The 12571-nt window shown below is 49.6% G+C and overlaps 1 protein-coding gene across 1 annotated transcript; it reads left to right on the top strand.

Annotated features, from left to right (window-relative positions):
• The first annotated feature begins 2865 nt into the window (after positions 1-2865).
• Positions 2866-7678, top strand: cyp26c1 (cytochrome P450, family 26, subfamily C, polypeptide 1). Its single transcript, XM_030106508.1, has 6 exons — positions 2866-3072; positions 4300-4524; positions 5149-5424; positions 5512-5670; positions 5745-6113; positions 7322-7678. The coding sequence occupies exons 1-6, from the start codon at positions 2866-2868 to the stop codon at positions 7676-7678; spliced, it is 1593 nt and encodes a 530-aa protein (XP_029962368.1).
• Positions 7679-12571: the final 4893 nt, after the last annotated feature.

Genomic DNA, 12571 nt, shown 5'->3' with positions numbered 1-12571 from the left:
AACTATGTATAAAAAGAAAATAAGAACTGACAAAATCTTGAAATAATTTACAAGTAAATAAAAACTCAATATGCATAAATCTTCACTAAGAATCACTTTCACGCCTTAATAATAAAAAAACCCTCAAAACATGAAGAAAATAAAGAAAACACAAATTAGAGGCCCAGAAAAAAATCTATTACATAAAAAAATAGTATCAGAATTCACAAAATTCTCAGGAAAATTTGTAAATACAATCTAATTATTGAAAAAATTACAATTACAATTTTTAACGAAAATTGCATCGAAAATTAAAAATATATAATTAAATGATTTTTTTTTTAATAAAATACAACAAAATTAAACATGAATATTATCATGGCAATAAAACAAAAGTAGGAGGAGCAAACAGAAGCCAATAAAAGAATTCAGTTTTAAAGTTGTGCTGAAATGTGGATTTTTCTCAGGATTCGTGGAGAAATCGATGCGTGATCAGATCATTCTCGTGCGTCGGTCACCGGAGCGCGCAGGAACCCGCGCACACGCTGCAGTCTCCCTCCTCAAACCACAGGTCGGTCTACCTGCCAGTCCCCCCTCCGAGCGAGCGCGCACACGGGCGCGTGCCCTCCACCTCTCTCTTTCTCTTTCTCTCTCTCTTTCTCTCTCTCTCTCGCTCTTTCGCTCTCTTCCCTGCGCTCCGGCTGCGTGTCGCGCGCCTCTCTCGGGACGCGCCGCTGCGTCTCTTGGCGCTCTTTAACATATTCAGACCCACGTCACCCCTCGCGGAAGGTGGATCGCGCCGTGCGTGCGGGCCGCTTCTTATAAAGCCCCCCAGCAGTCCCGCGCGCCGCGGAGTGGAGGACCTGTCCCCGGCGTCCGCGCGCACAGCTTCCCTGACGGCGGAGACGCTGCTGCTGCAGGTAAAGCCGCTCTTCTCTTCTCCTCCAGACTAAATTAATCAACTCTTCTGGGTTTTTGCAGAAATCCAACTTGTTGCGCGTCGCGTCCTCGAGTTTCCTTCACCGCGCCTGTAGATCTGCTGCTCACTGTCTCCAATCCTCTTTCCTCTTTCTTCTTCTTCTTTTGCCTCTTTTTTTTCTTTTCCACCCTGATTTATTGCTGCTCTGCAGACCCGCGCCGCCCGGAGGGGGGGCGGAGGGGCGCGGAGCCCCCTGAACTGTACCTATAAAGGCGCATAACCTATAATAGACAAGCCGGCGCACGCAAACCTGTAAAACTATTTGGAATAGTTGACAGCTACTCCTCATCCCGAGAGCAGCAGCGGCATGGAGGAGGGGGCGGGAGGCCCTGCCTGCCGCACCTCAGCTGGACTCCCGGTCCGAGTCCGTGCAGGCGCATCCCGGTTCGGACCCCAAACGCCTGGAGGTGCGCGGAGCGGTGCGCGTTTCTGGATTTTATCCCGCGCGTAATCAACTTTGGAAATAAATTTTTGGTTTGCGCGCGCGCACGCAGCCTTACATGCAGGTTTAAAGAACTTCTCCCTGGGATTAATAAAACATTTCTCTTCTATTCGTGCCTATTTGCGTAATTCTACGCACTCAACACAATATGTGCACGTGTGCGCGCGCAGATTGGCTTAAATAAAGTTCTGTGTGCGCACAGATGTAAAAATGCGTGCATTAATGCATACAGCACATTTATTTACACATTTCAAACTTGCGTGTGCACACTCATAACTAAACTTGCGGACGCGCAGTGATGTTACAAATACGTGCATGTGCAATTAACTGTGTGTGTACCATGTTTGTTGTGCGCTTCTATCAGTTACTGCGTGATTGAAATCAGCTGGAAATGAGACGCGCGCGCGTGAAACATGTCCAGCTTGTAAAAATCGCGTGTCTTCAGGAGCGTCTCCGCCCTCGGTGTGAACGTGCAGGCTCCTCCGCGGCTCCGGTAAACGCCGTGTGTGTGATCGGTCAGCAGCGCGGTGCCGAAGCGTGCACGGCTGGAAGACACGAGCCTGTCAGTCTGCACCGAGGGGCAATCAAACCACCAATGATGCCCAAATAAATCCACATTCACGCGCAGCCAGAGTCTAATTACACACAAACCAATATAATCACGCGCCCTGAGCGCAGAATCCACCCCGCGCATCCTGCTGCTCTGCTGTTTCCCCCCTTTCTCTTTCTCTTTGCACGAGCGTGGAAATAATCCCAGACTTCACAGCTTGTTTGAAAACTGCAAAATGCACAACAACAGAAACGAAGTTACAGAAAAAGCAGAAGCGGCCTGAACGGGAGGATCCGCTCAGGAAACATCACCGCGATGGGCTGTAATCAGTGGAGAGGCGGTTAATCAGCGGATGTCTCCTCAGAGGAGCCCGAGTCCAGTCCAGACCCACATTAACCACGCCCACCGTCCTGTCCAGGGATGCGTCATTATTCATTATTTCAAACCATCATGTTCCGTTCAAAGGTCACAAAGCCTGCTGGAAATCTCTCCAGGTTCCCGATTTCCAGCTTAAAACACACAGAAATGAGAGTCAATGTCCGATCATGCAGTGTGTGGTCTGCAAAGAAATAAAATCACTCTGCATAATAACATACAGGTTTATGGACACAGAGCTTTACTCCAACGCGAGCTTTTAGAGTTTGTTTACGATTTTCTTTAAAATGAAATCAGGTAGAACTCTGAGGACAGAGCACAGCTGTTTGTCAGTGCTCAATTCTGACACTTTCCGGTTAAACTTTCTCGGAAGCGTGGTGTCTGATCATGTATTAATTTACATTTTGTTGGGACTGAATTTATAGGAGATAAAACAGAATAAAAGAAGGAGGAGGAGACCGGACGGACGGACGCAGAGAACTTTTACGCGCCGGACGCGGTTCCTGTTACGCGCGGACGCAGGTGGATGCCGGCTCGGAGATGTTCGCCCTGGCGCAGTTCGGGGTGCTGTCGGCTTTGGCCACCGCGCTCACCTCCGTGCTGTCCGCGCTGCTGCTGCTGGCGCTGACGCGGCAGCTGTGGAGCCTCCGCTGGAGCCTGACCAGGGACAAGGAGAGCCGCCTGCCGCTGCCCAAGGGCTCCATGGGCTGGCCGCTGGTGGGGGAGACCTTCCACTGGCTCTTCCAGGTGAGAAACACTTTCTTTTCTTTTCTTATAATGTTCCACAAAGCGTCTTCCGCTGCTTTCAGCGTTTTCGTGCGTCAGTTTGCTTTAAGCGCGCATCGTCCGGGGGCTTTCCCTCCGTTCTCACGGAGCCAAATAGAGGTCAGATCGATGACCATGCGCGTGCATGAGCCGGTGGAGGATTTCTGTCCTGTTAATGCGATATGTACAGACATGATGCAGCAAAACAGACGCTTTCTCTGCAGCTTTTCCTCCGTGAGGAATGCGCTCTCATCCCTCCGTCCTCTCTCATTCCTCCATCCTCTCTCATCCCTTCATCAAACTGCCGCTCTGGACGTTTCCAGGGGTGGAAATAACATTTTGAGGGGTTCCCTCCAACAAATCACAACACAGCGCAGCCCAGAACTTAAACTTAAGATCTTAAAACAGTCAATTTTTTAAATTTATTATTTTAGCATTATTTTATATTTGTTTTAGCATCTAAAACGCATCGACATGCAGTTTAAAAGGAATCCAGCCATATATTACAATTCACTTCTAAATTTGTTTTCATATTTTTATAGTTTCAGAACCTGTTTGAGAAATGTTATTCCTATTTTTTGCATTTCATTTGTGCTTTTTTTCTGTCATTGCTATGTTTTGCATTTTGGGATTAAAAGACGAGTTTCATCCTGTGAATCCATTTTCACCTTCTGAGCAGAAGTTAGCCTGCTGAATGTTAAAGTGACACCAAGAAGGACACCAACCATCAGACTGTCCCAGTGACAGAAGAGTCCACACACCTTTTCAAACACACATCATGGAGATTATTACACCAATGAGAAGGAGAGGACAGCTCATAAACTCTTTATGCTGTTTTCTCTGTCATGATTCAGAGAAAATAAACTTTTAAGGTAGAAGTTAGGTTTGAACACGTCGGAACGGAATCTAAAACTGTCGAACCTGCTACAAACCTTTTCAGGCTGAGTGAGAAGAATCAGATTAATGTGTGAAAGACAAAGATGTCATCGAAAATCATCAGTGAAAAACCTCTGATGTAAAACAAGTGGGAGGGAGATGCTCTATAATCTGGATGTTAGAGAAGGAAGATGCTCTATATCCTGGATGTCAGTCATGTTTGATAAAGTTGAAGTTGTTGTATTCCGGTTTCCATGGTGATATTCCAGACTATGATTGAATATTCTCTACTGAAGAACCGTGTTCTCACGCAGACCCATGATTCCCCTGCAGGGCTCAAACTTCCACATCTCGCGCCGAGAGCGTCACGGCAACGTGTTCAAGACCCACCTGCTGGGGAAGCCCGTCGTCCGGGTGACGGGAGCCGAGAACATCCGGAAGATCCTGCTGGGCGAGCACAGCCTGGTGTGCACCCAGTGGCCCCAGAGCACCCGCATCATCCTGGGGCCCAACACGCTGGTCAACTCCATCGGGGACCTGCACAAGAGGAAGAGGAAGGTACGGCGTCACTCACGGCCGTCCGTTTCACCGTGTCCAGCAGAATCTGGCGGGTCAGTGCTCTGCTCCCGTGGAGACTGACGAGGGTCTACGCTGTAGTGCCGGTCTCGTTGTCTCGGTCATGAAGGGTCCACTTTTCTTTTCCAAACAGACTTACAGTAGTGAACTGATTCAGACCCTGTTTACACGACATTTCAAGTAAAATCACATCATTTTTGTGTTTTTCAGATAAGTTTTGGGTTTCCACAGCAACGTTTTTAAAACCATGTCAACTTACACCGAAACGGCAGAACAGCTGAAAAGAGTGTAGTTTTCATGTTGGGGCACAAGTGGCTGCTGAGTCCTGCATTTTCAAAATCTTCCACCGTGGCAGCCATTTTCAAAACTTTTAAACTTTTAATCAAAAACTAATTCAATCTGCCTTCACAGTAAAGCTCCTCTTTCATAATAGTACTATATTTCCCATAAATCCCTCTGCAGTTCCTGCAGTCTGCTCCAGTGGAATCCGGTTGTGAGGCCGGAGCGCCGGAGTCCTCAGGCAGTGTTTCCTCGGAGGTGTTGACGGCCGTGTTGCAGGTCATAACCTTTTACGACCTCTCTCTTTGTTGCTCTCCTCCTTCAAAGGTCCTGGCCAAAGTGTTCAGCCGCGGCGCCCTGGAGTCCTACCTGCCTCGGCTGCAGGACGTGGTCAAGTCTGAAATCGCCAAGTGGTGCTCGGAGCCGGGCGCCGTGGAGGTGTACGGCGCCGCCCGCTCGCTCATGTTCCGCATCGCCGTGGGCGTGCTGCTGGGCCTGCGGCTGGAGGAGGAGCGCATCGTCTACCTGGCCGCCATCTTCGAGCAGCTGATGAACAACCTCTTCTCTCTGCCCGTCGACGCTCCGTTCAGCGGCCTGCGAAAGGTAGGACGGCGTTGAGTGCGGCGGCCGGGGCCCGGCGGTCAGGGCCTGACGTCTCCGTGATGGTCCTAACCAAACGCTTCTGTTCAGGGCATCAAAGCCAGAGAGATCCTTCACGCCAACATGGAGAAGATCATCCAGGAGAAGATGGAGCGGCAGCAGGTGGAGGACGACTTTCAAGACGCCTTCGACTACATGCTGTCCAGCGCCAAAGAGCACGACCAGCAGCTCAGCATCCAGGAGCTGAAGGTACCAGTGTCTGTGCGGTGTCAGTGCTAACCACTGCACACATGGTGCTGAACCCTCTCTGTGTCCTCCGGCAGGAGATGGCGGTGGAGCTGATCTTCGCCGCTCACTCCACCACCGCCAGCGCCTCCACCTCGCTGGTGCTGCAACTGCTGCGGCACCCGGCCGTGGTGCAGCGCGCCCGGGCCGAGCTGGAGGCCGAGGACCTGGGCTGCGACAGGCCCGTCACCACGGAAACAGAGGAGGAGGGGGACAAGCAGGACCAGGAGGAGGCGCATCGCCTGCTGGGCCACGGGTCTCCTCGCTCCCGCTCTCACATCCCGGTCCTGACCCTGGACCAGCTGAGCCGGCTCCGCTACCTGGACTGCGTGATCAAAGAGGTGCTGCGCTTCCTGCCGCCCGTGTCGGGGGGGTACCGGACCGCCCTGCAGACCTTCGAGCTGGACGTGAGTCCCCAGAAACACCGAACCACACTGAGCCGACGAGGCAAACTGACTAGACGAGGTTTTAAACTTGAGGGAAACACACCAGAGGCATCATGGGAGACAGGCGTGTGACTCGTGCAGATGGAGGACTGACAGGAACCTGTCAGGGTGATGGAGCAGGTATCAGGGTATCAAGGTGATGGAGCAGGTATCAGGGTATCAGGGCGATGGAGCAGGTATCGGGGTATCAAGGTGATGGAGCAGGTATCAGGGCGATGGAGCAGGTATCGGGGTATCAAGGTGATGGAGCAGGTATCAGGGCGATGGAGCAGGTATCGGGGTATCAAGGTGATGGGGCAGGTATCAGGGTATCAGGGTGATGGAGCAGGTACCAGGGTATCAAGGTGATGGAGCAGGTATCAGGGTATCAGGGTTATGGAGCAGGTATCAGGGTATCAGGGTGATGGAGCAGGTATCAGGGTATCAAGGTGATGGAGCAGGTATCAGGGTATCAGGGTTATGGAGCAGGTATCAGGGTATCAGGGTGATGGAGCAGGTATCAGGGTATCAAGGTGATGGAGCAGGTATCAGGGTAATGGAGTGGGTATCGGGGTGAAGGACCATTTATTCCACAGTTTAACAACAGTTTAATTTATTAAATCAGGCAGAAATGTTCCAGATTATCATCATTTCAGAAAGAGAAATAAATCAGTGAGCGTAAGGCCACCTCACCCAAGACCGAGTCAAGACCAAGACCAGGACAAGACCGAGACCAGAGCATCCCAAGATAGAGTCAAGACTGAGACCAGAGAATACCACGGCAGAGTCAAAACCAAGACTCAAGCATCCCATGACCAGGACAAGACCAAGACTTTAGAGAGCTGAGACCAAGTCAAGACCAAAACCAGAAACTCCCAAGACCAGGACTGAGACCTTGTAGATGTGTTCTTAAGACCAGAACACTTTCCTAGAGGAACTTCACTGAAGTCAGAGGCGTGACTCTGAATAATCCTCCTGCTATAGATGGATTCTTTAAAGTATTATGACGTAGGTATCTGCAAAAATAAAAAATAAAAAAAGCAAGATGCAAGATGAGGAAATGAAAGTACGACAGGTCCTGAAGCTGTTGGTGCCTGACGTCACAGGTTCTCTCTGGGTTCTAGCAAGTGAAACGTCTTCGTCTTCATTTCTTAAAGCCGAGCTCTTGGTTGTTCCCCTCGTCTTCTCAGGGTTACCAGATCCCGAAAGGCTGGAGCGTCATGTACAGCATCCGGGACACCCACGAGACGGCGGCGGCGTTCCAGAGCCCGGAGCAGTTCGACCCGGACCGCTTCGGGCCGGACCGGGACGAGAGCCGCTCGTCGCGGTTCAGCTTCGTGCCGTTCGGCGGCGGCGTGCGCAGCTGCGTGGGGAAAGAGCTGGCTCAGATCATCCTGAAGACTCTGGCCGTGGAGCTGGTGGGGACGTGCACCTGGACGCTCGCCACCGACAACTTCCCCAAGATGCAGACGGTGCCCATCGTGCACCCGGTCAGCGGGCTGCACGTGCACTTCTCCTACAGGCACCCGTCGCAGACGCCCGACTGACGGCGGACAGACGGGGTCCTCCAGAGCCTCGCGGCACTTCGCCGTCTCTGGGCTGGAGGGAACTCGTTCTGCCGCCGCGGATCCGGGTGAAGCAGACCAGCGCTCGGCTGGCTGCGGATCTCGCAGCAGGAGATCTGAGAGACTCGTCTGAAAGGACCCCTGAACATTCCTGCATCTTCTCGCACAGATTTTGAGTCACAAAGTTGGTTTTTGTTTCTCAGACGATCCACGATGTCCAGAAATGAGGGTACTGAGTGAGCGAGAGGAGAGATTTTCCTTCGGACTGCAGTTTTAACTGATTTCTTCCCTACAGCAGAAAATATGAAGCTGGTGTCAAACTACAAGCTCCGGAAACTCCTTGTAAACAGGCCAATCAGAAGCAAGTCCATATTAAAGCTGGGCAAAAGCTGAATTCGTCAACAATGAAGCTGGTGTCAAATTACAACCAATTAATTTGTGAAAAAAACACAAACAACTTTAAAAAAATTCAGTTACTCTTCATGAGCTAATATCCAAAACAGACGGTACCGCAGAATATCATTTTTACTCAAGTCACACTGCAATGAAGCTGGTGAGAAATTACCGCTGAAAACGCAATGATGATGAGGCTTGTGTCAAATTACAAGCAGTCAGCCCTGTTTGTTTGCTGAAAACAAGCTAGCTTCAATTGGAGGCGATGAGCTAACGGCACAACAGGAACAACACTGGTGTCAAATTACAGCTAAACAAGAACAAGGATGCAGCTGGTGTCAAATTACAAGAACTACTGTAGAAAATGGAGATGAACGTTACTGAAGGAAAATGATCTAGTCTCAGTTAGAAAGTGACAAGCTAACAGGACACAGAACCTCACGGTGTGAAATTACAGCTCAAGCAAGGCAATGAAGATGAAGCTGGTGTCAAATTACACTCACTGTTCTGCTAGTTTATGTGACCTTCTATTGATATAGCAGTTCTTTTTCTTTAAATGTAGCTCGAATTGCTTAAAAAAGGAGAGAAACAGAACTGATCAAACTTCAAAAATAAGAATGAATAATGTATGTTTCCGAAAAGTACGGATCAGATTCACCAGCATCTCGTCTAAAAAAAACAAACATGCATCAGATGCTCTCATGGTTTCCTCTTCGACTCGCGCTAACGCTGTATGAATTCAAAGAGCTGGAGGTGAAGTTTTCCTCAAAACTTGTATTTTTTTTGTATGAATGTCGTATATATCTGTAACAGTGCTTTTATCTGTGTATCAAATGAAGTAGCATTATGAATAAGCTGTATTTAAAATGCAAAAGCATCATATCTGTTGTCCTTTGACCTTATGTTAGGAATGCACCGATACCGACGCCAGTATCGGCTCTCCAGTCCGATACTGCACCGAGTGCTCGTACTTGGAAAAAGATCCATGACACAACCCGGCAAGCAACACGTGGCGCCACCCGCCCTCAGCTACGTCAGCGGTGTTATGCTGCAAGGCTCACGCTGCAGCGACGCTACATGCTAAACATGATGGAACTCTGACCGACACACTCGGTGCTAGTGAGCTAGCGTGCATGCTAACAGCTAGCTCAGTCGTATTCATGTTTAACCTTCATGCTGCGCAGTTTGTAGGAGATGCACGAAACACATGCATTGCTGGTTCAAAGCTTTGCACGATCTATTCTATGGAGTATAAATCAGGCTTTACGCCATTAATAAGTTCTCATATCGCTACTTGGTATCAGCAAGCAGCTGAAGGTCAGTACTCTCATTTGTTTTTCAAAGAAAGTGGTATCGGTGCATCCCTAATGAAGATGATTATTATTATTATTTTTATGACGGCCGGTCTTTTCGCAGGACTGCCGATGTGTTGAAGCCTTTTAGACACGCTGTGAATTCTTGTGTTTGGATGGATGACTTGTGGAAGGAGATAGCACTTTCTCCGCTTTAAGGAGTCTGTATATAATTGTTGTGTTCATGACTTGTAGCTGCTGTACAGTGGATTTAAAGAGTAAAATAGAAGATGACATTAAAAAACAGTCCTGTTTTTTTTTTTTTTTTCTTTTTCAAACAATCACAGTCGATATGACCTCGATTCCTTAATATTAGAATGTTTCTCTGGAAAAAAGAACCAGGAGTCACGACACTGTTCGTATTGTCCACCGACTGAGCATGAGCAGAGCTACAGCGCCGTTGTCATGGAAACGGGACACCAACAAAACCAAACGTAACATTCACATCTTCACTAGAAAACATGCAAATTTACCTGAACTTGCCGAGCGCTGATGGAGTCGGGAAGACGCCGGGTCCGGACTGAGAATCCGAGCCGTGCTTATCGAAACGGGAGCCGCCGGCGTGTCAGCTTTATGGACTGCGTCTCTGACGTCTCCGACGTGCAGCGTCACGTCCGACGGCAGCCGAATTCCTCCAACGCCGCCCCACGTCAGACGTCCGTCCTCGTCTCCAGCGAGGTCGACGCCGAGGTCAGCGGGCATTTCCAACCTCCACCTGACCGCCCCCATTGAGAGGCGGAGGGGACGGAGGGGACGGAGGGGGTGGGGACGGGTGGTGAAGCCATGTGGCAGAAAATGAATGGGACACAAACAGGCCGGCCTAATTATGTCCGCTGCAGGGCCCCGCCGCTCTGCCAGGGTCGTTATCTGATGGACGCTCAGCCGCTGTGAACTTGGCGACGTTTTGAACCGGGGTTCACTCCGGTGCCATCGGCTGCACAGGTCAGTGACCGGTCAGCTGATGGGACAGAGCCTGGGAACCACTGGGGGGATTTGGGGGGGGGGGGGGGGGGGGCAGCCCAGCCTCAAACAATACAACAACACAACCCTACTGTCAGAGCTGCACATTACACAACACACACAAGCAGCAGTCTGTGGTAACTGACAGCTTGCTCAAGGACCGGGACTGACGGACACCATCCGCTTCAGGACAGGTGGAGGAGTGGGTAGACCTGTTCCCTCACATTCTCAGGGAACTGGTTTGAATCTGGTCCCTGGATCTCATGAGTGTTTCATAAAATAAATTCAGCTGGAGATACATCCAATAAATAGAGGAAGATGCTCTGTGATCTGACTATTAAAGGGAGGAAGATGCTCTATAACCTGGATGCCTGCTGTTCTTTAAGAATCAGATTCATGAACTCATGATGAGAAGCAGCAGCAGCAACAAAACCTCTAAGATAATCTCCCAACATGCAGCCACAAATCAGCAGTTCTGAGAAAGGGAAGCTAAATGCTATCCGGGCACGCACATGCTAATCAAGGCTGCTGTGGATATATGCTAATGCTAACATGGGACTTGTTTCTTATCTGTTTCTGTGAAGAGTTCATGTTGATATCAACCTGGATTACATTCATTTCACCACAATATTCAAGCACCTTCTAACGGAGTGTCCACAGTTTCACTCCATCCACCTCATAATGACTCTATATTGTTTACCTTAAAGCTGTGAGAGCCTTTTGTACAGCACAGTTTACACCTCCTCCTCCATATTTGTGTGTTTTCTGGTTCAAAGGCAGTGCTAAGGCTCGATAAGGGACACTAATTTGGCAAATGAGGGGGAAAACGGGGTCAGATGGTGACGTAGATAAAGCCACCGGCCGCCAACAACAACAGACTGAATAGTGCATGAAAAGGACAAAGGTGGCACTGCTGACGTCTGACGGAGGCCTTCCTTTATCCAAACTTCCAGCAGGGTTACCTCTGCCACTCGGGCGGGGGCAGTCACTGGACACAGCGTTCAGGACCATTCAAGGAAGTCACACCGGGACATCAGCACCAAGTGTCCTGGTTTTGTACTACCACACGATGGTCCTGTGAGTCCCTGTAGCCTCCATTCTGCCTTCAGGCCAGTGAATGACGGAGCAGGAGTTCAGTCCATCCTTTATCTGATGCTTGATGCTCGTTGCCACAGGTGGTTTCATACACTGCTAACACCAAGCGTCCTGGGTTGTAATACCATGTAGTGCCACGTGGTGGTGCTGTGACTAGAAGAACAAACAGGAGCCGTGCATCAAAAGACTGCAGACTGAAGGTTACGGCGACTCACTACTGCCTCTCAGAGGAGGATTTCAGCAGTACCACTGTCGTCCTGTGGGTGGCAGGAGTGAGTCGCTGTGAGTCCCTGTGAGTTCTGTAGCTGTAGGCAGACTGGAAGCTAGTGGGACTCACTGCACCCTCATGTGGCACAAAGTGGAATGACATGATGAGATATTTGGTGTTGGTCGTTAAACTGATTTTGATGTTTATTTTAGTTGATTTTTTAATATAAAAATCTTAAAACACGATATGAAACACATCTGTGGGCAGTTTGAAACTTCTGGAACTTCCATGTTCAGCCACACAGATGGGGCTCAAAGGTCTATCTCAGCGACCCACAGTGAACCTACAAACTTTCAATCCCACGTTCTCTTCTTGAGCAGGTCAAAGGATCCACATTTCTCTGCTCTCCATCTCATATCCTTTGTGAAAACTGAACTCTTTCAACATGTTTCCATTAGTTTTCATCTTTCCCTCTGACTGAGACAGCTGAGAGCCGATCAGAGCGAAGCCTCCCTCCATCAGGATCCGGTTTCTCCGAACACCGCCTCACCTCTGTGGATCTGCGTGGCCGGCGTTCCGCTGGAGAACAAAAACAGCTCACATCGCTAACGACTCCCCGAAATGGCCGTTTCAGGTCACCGGGAGAGCGCTTCATTATTGTAATGAGGTAAAAAGGGCGGTCTTTAGAGATAAATTAACCAACAGGGCCGAGTCAGTGGCGCGTTGCAGCCATCGGGCGACCTACACCCAAAAAGTCGGGTCAGGTTTATTTATAACGGGAGTGAAAAGAGCGAGAACAGCAGGCAGAACTGAGACTGTTAACGAGAGCCAAACACCGGCTCACATCCGGCACTTCACAAACCCATT

Source organism: Salarias fasciatus, chromosome 13, assembly GCF_902148845.1.
Source record: "Salarias fasciatus chromosome 13, fSalaFa1.1, whole genome shotgun sequence".
NCBI lineage: Eukaryota > Metazoa > Chordata > Actinopteri > Blenniiformes > Blenniidae > Salarias > Salarias fasciatus.
Note: the sequence above shows the minus strand (reverse complement) of the source record. Positions and strands in the feature narration are given on the sequence as shown.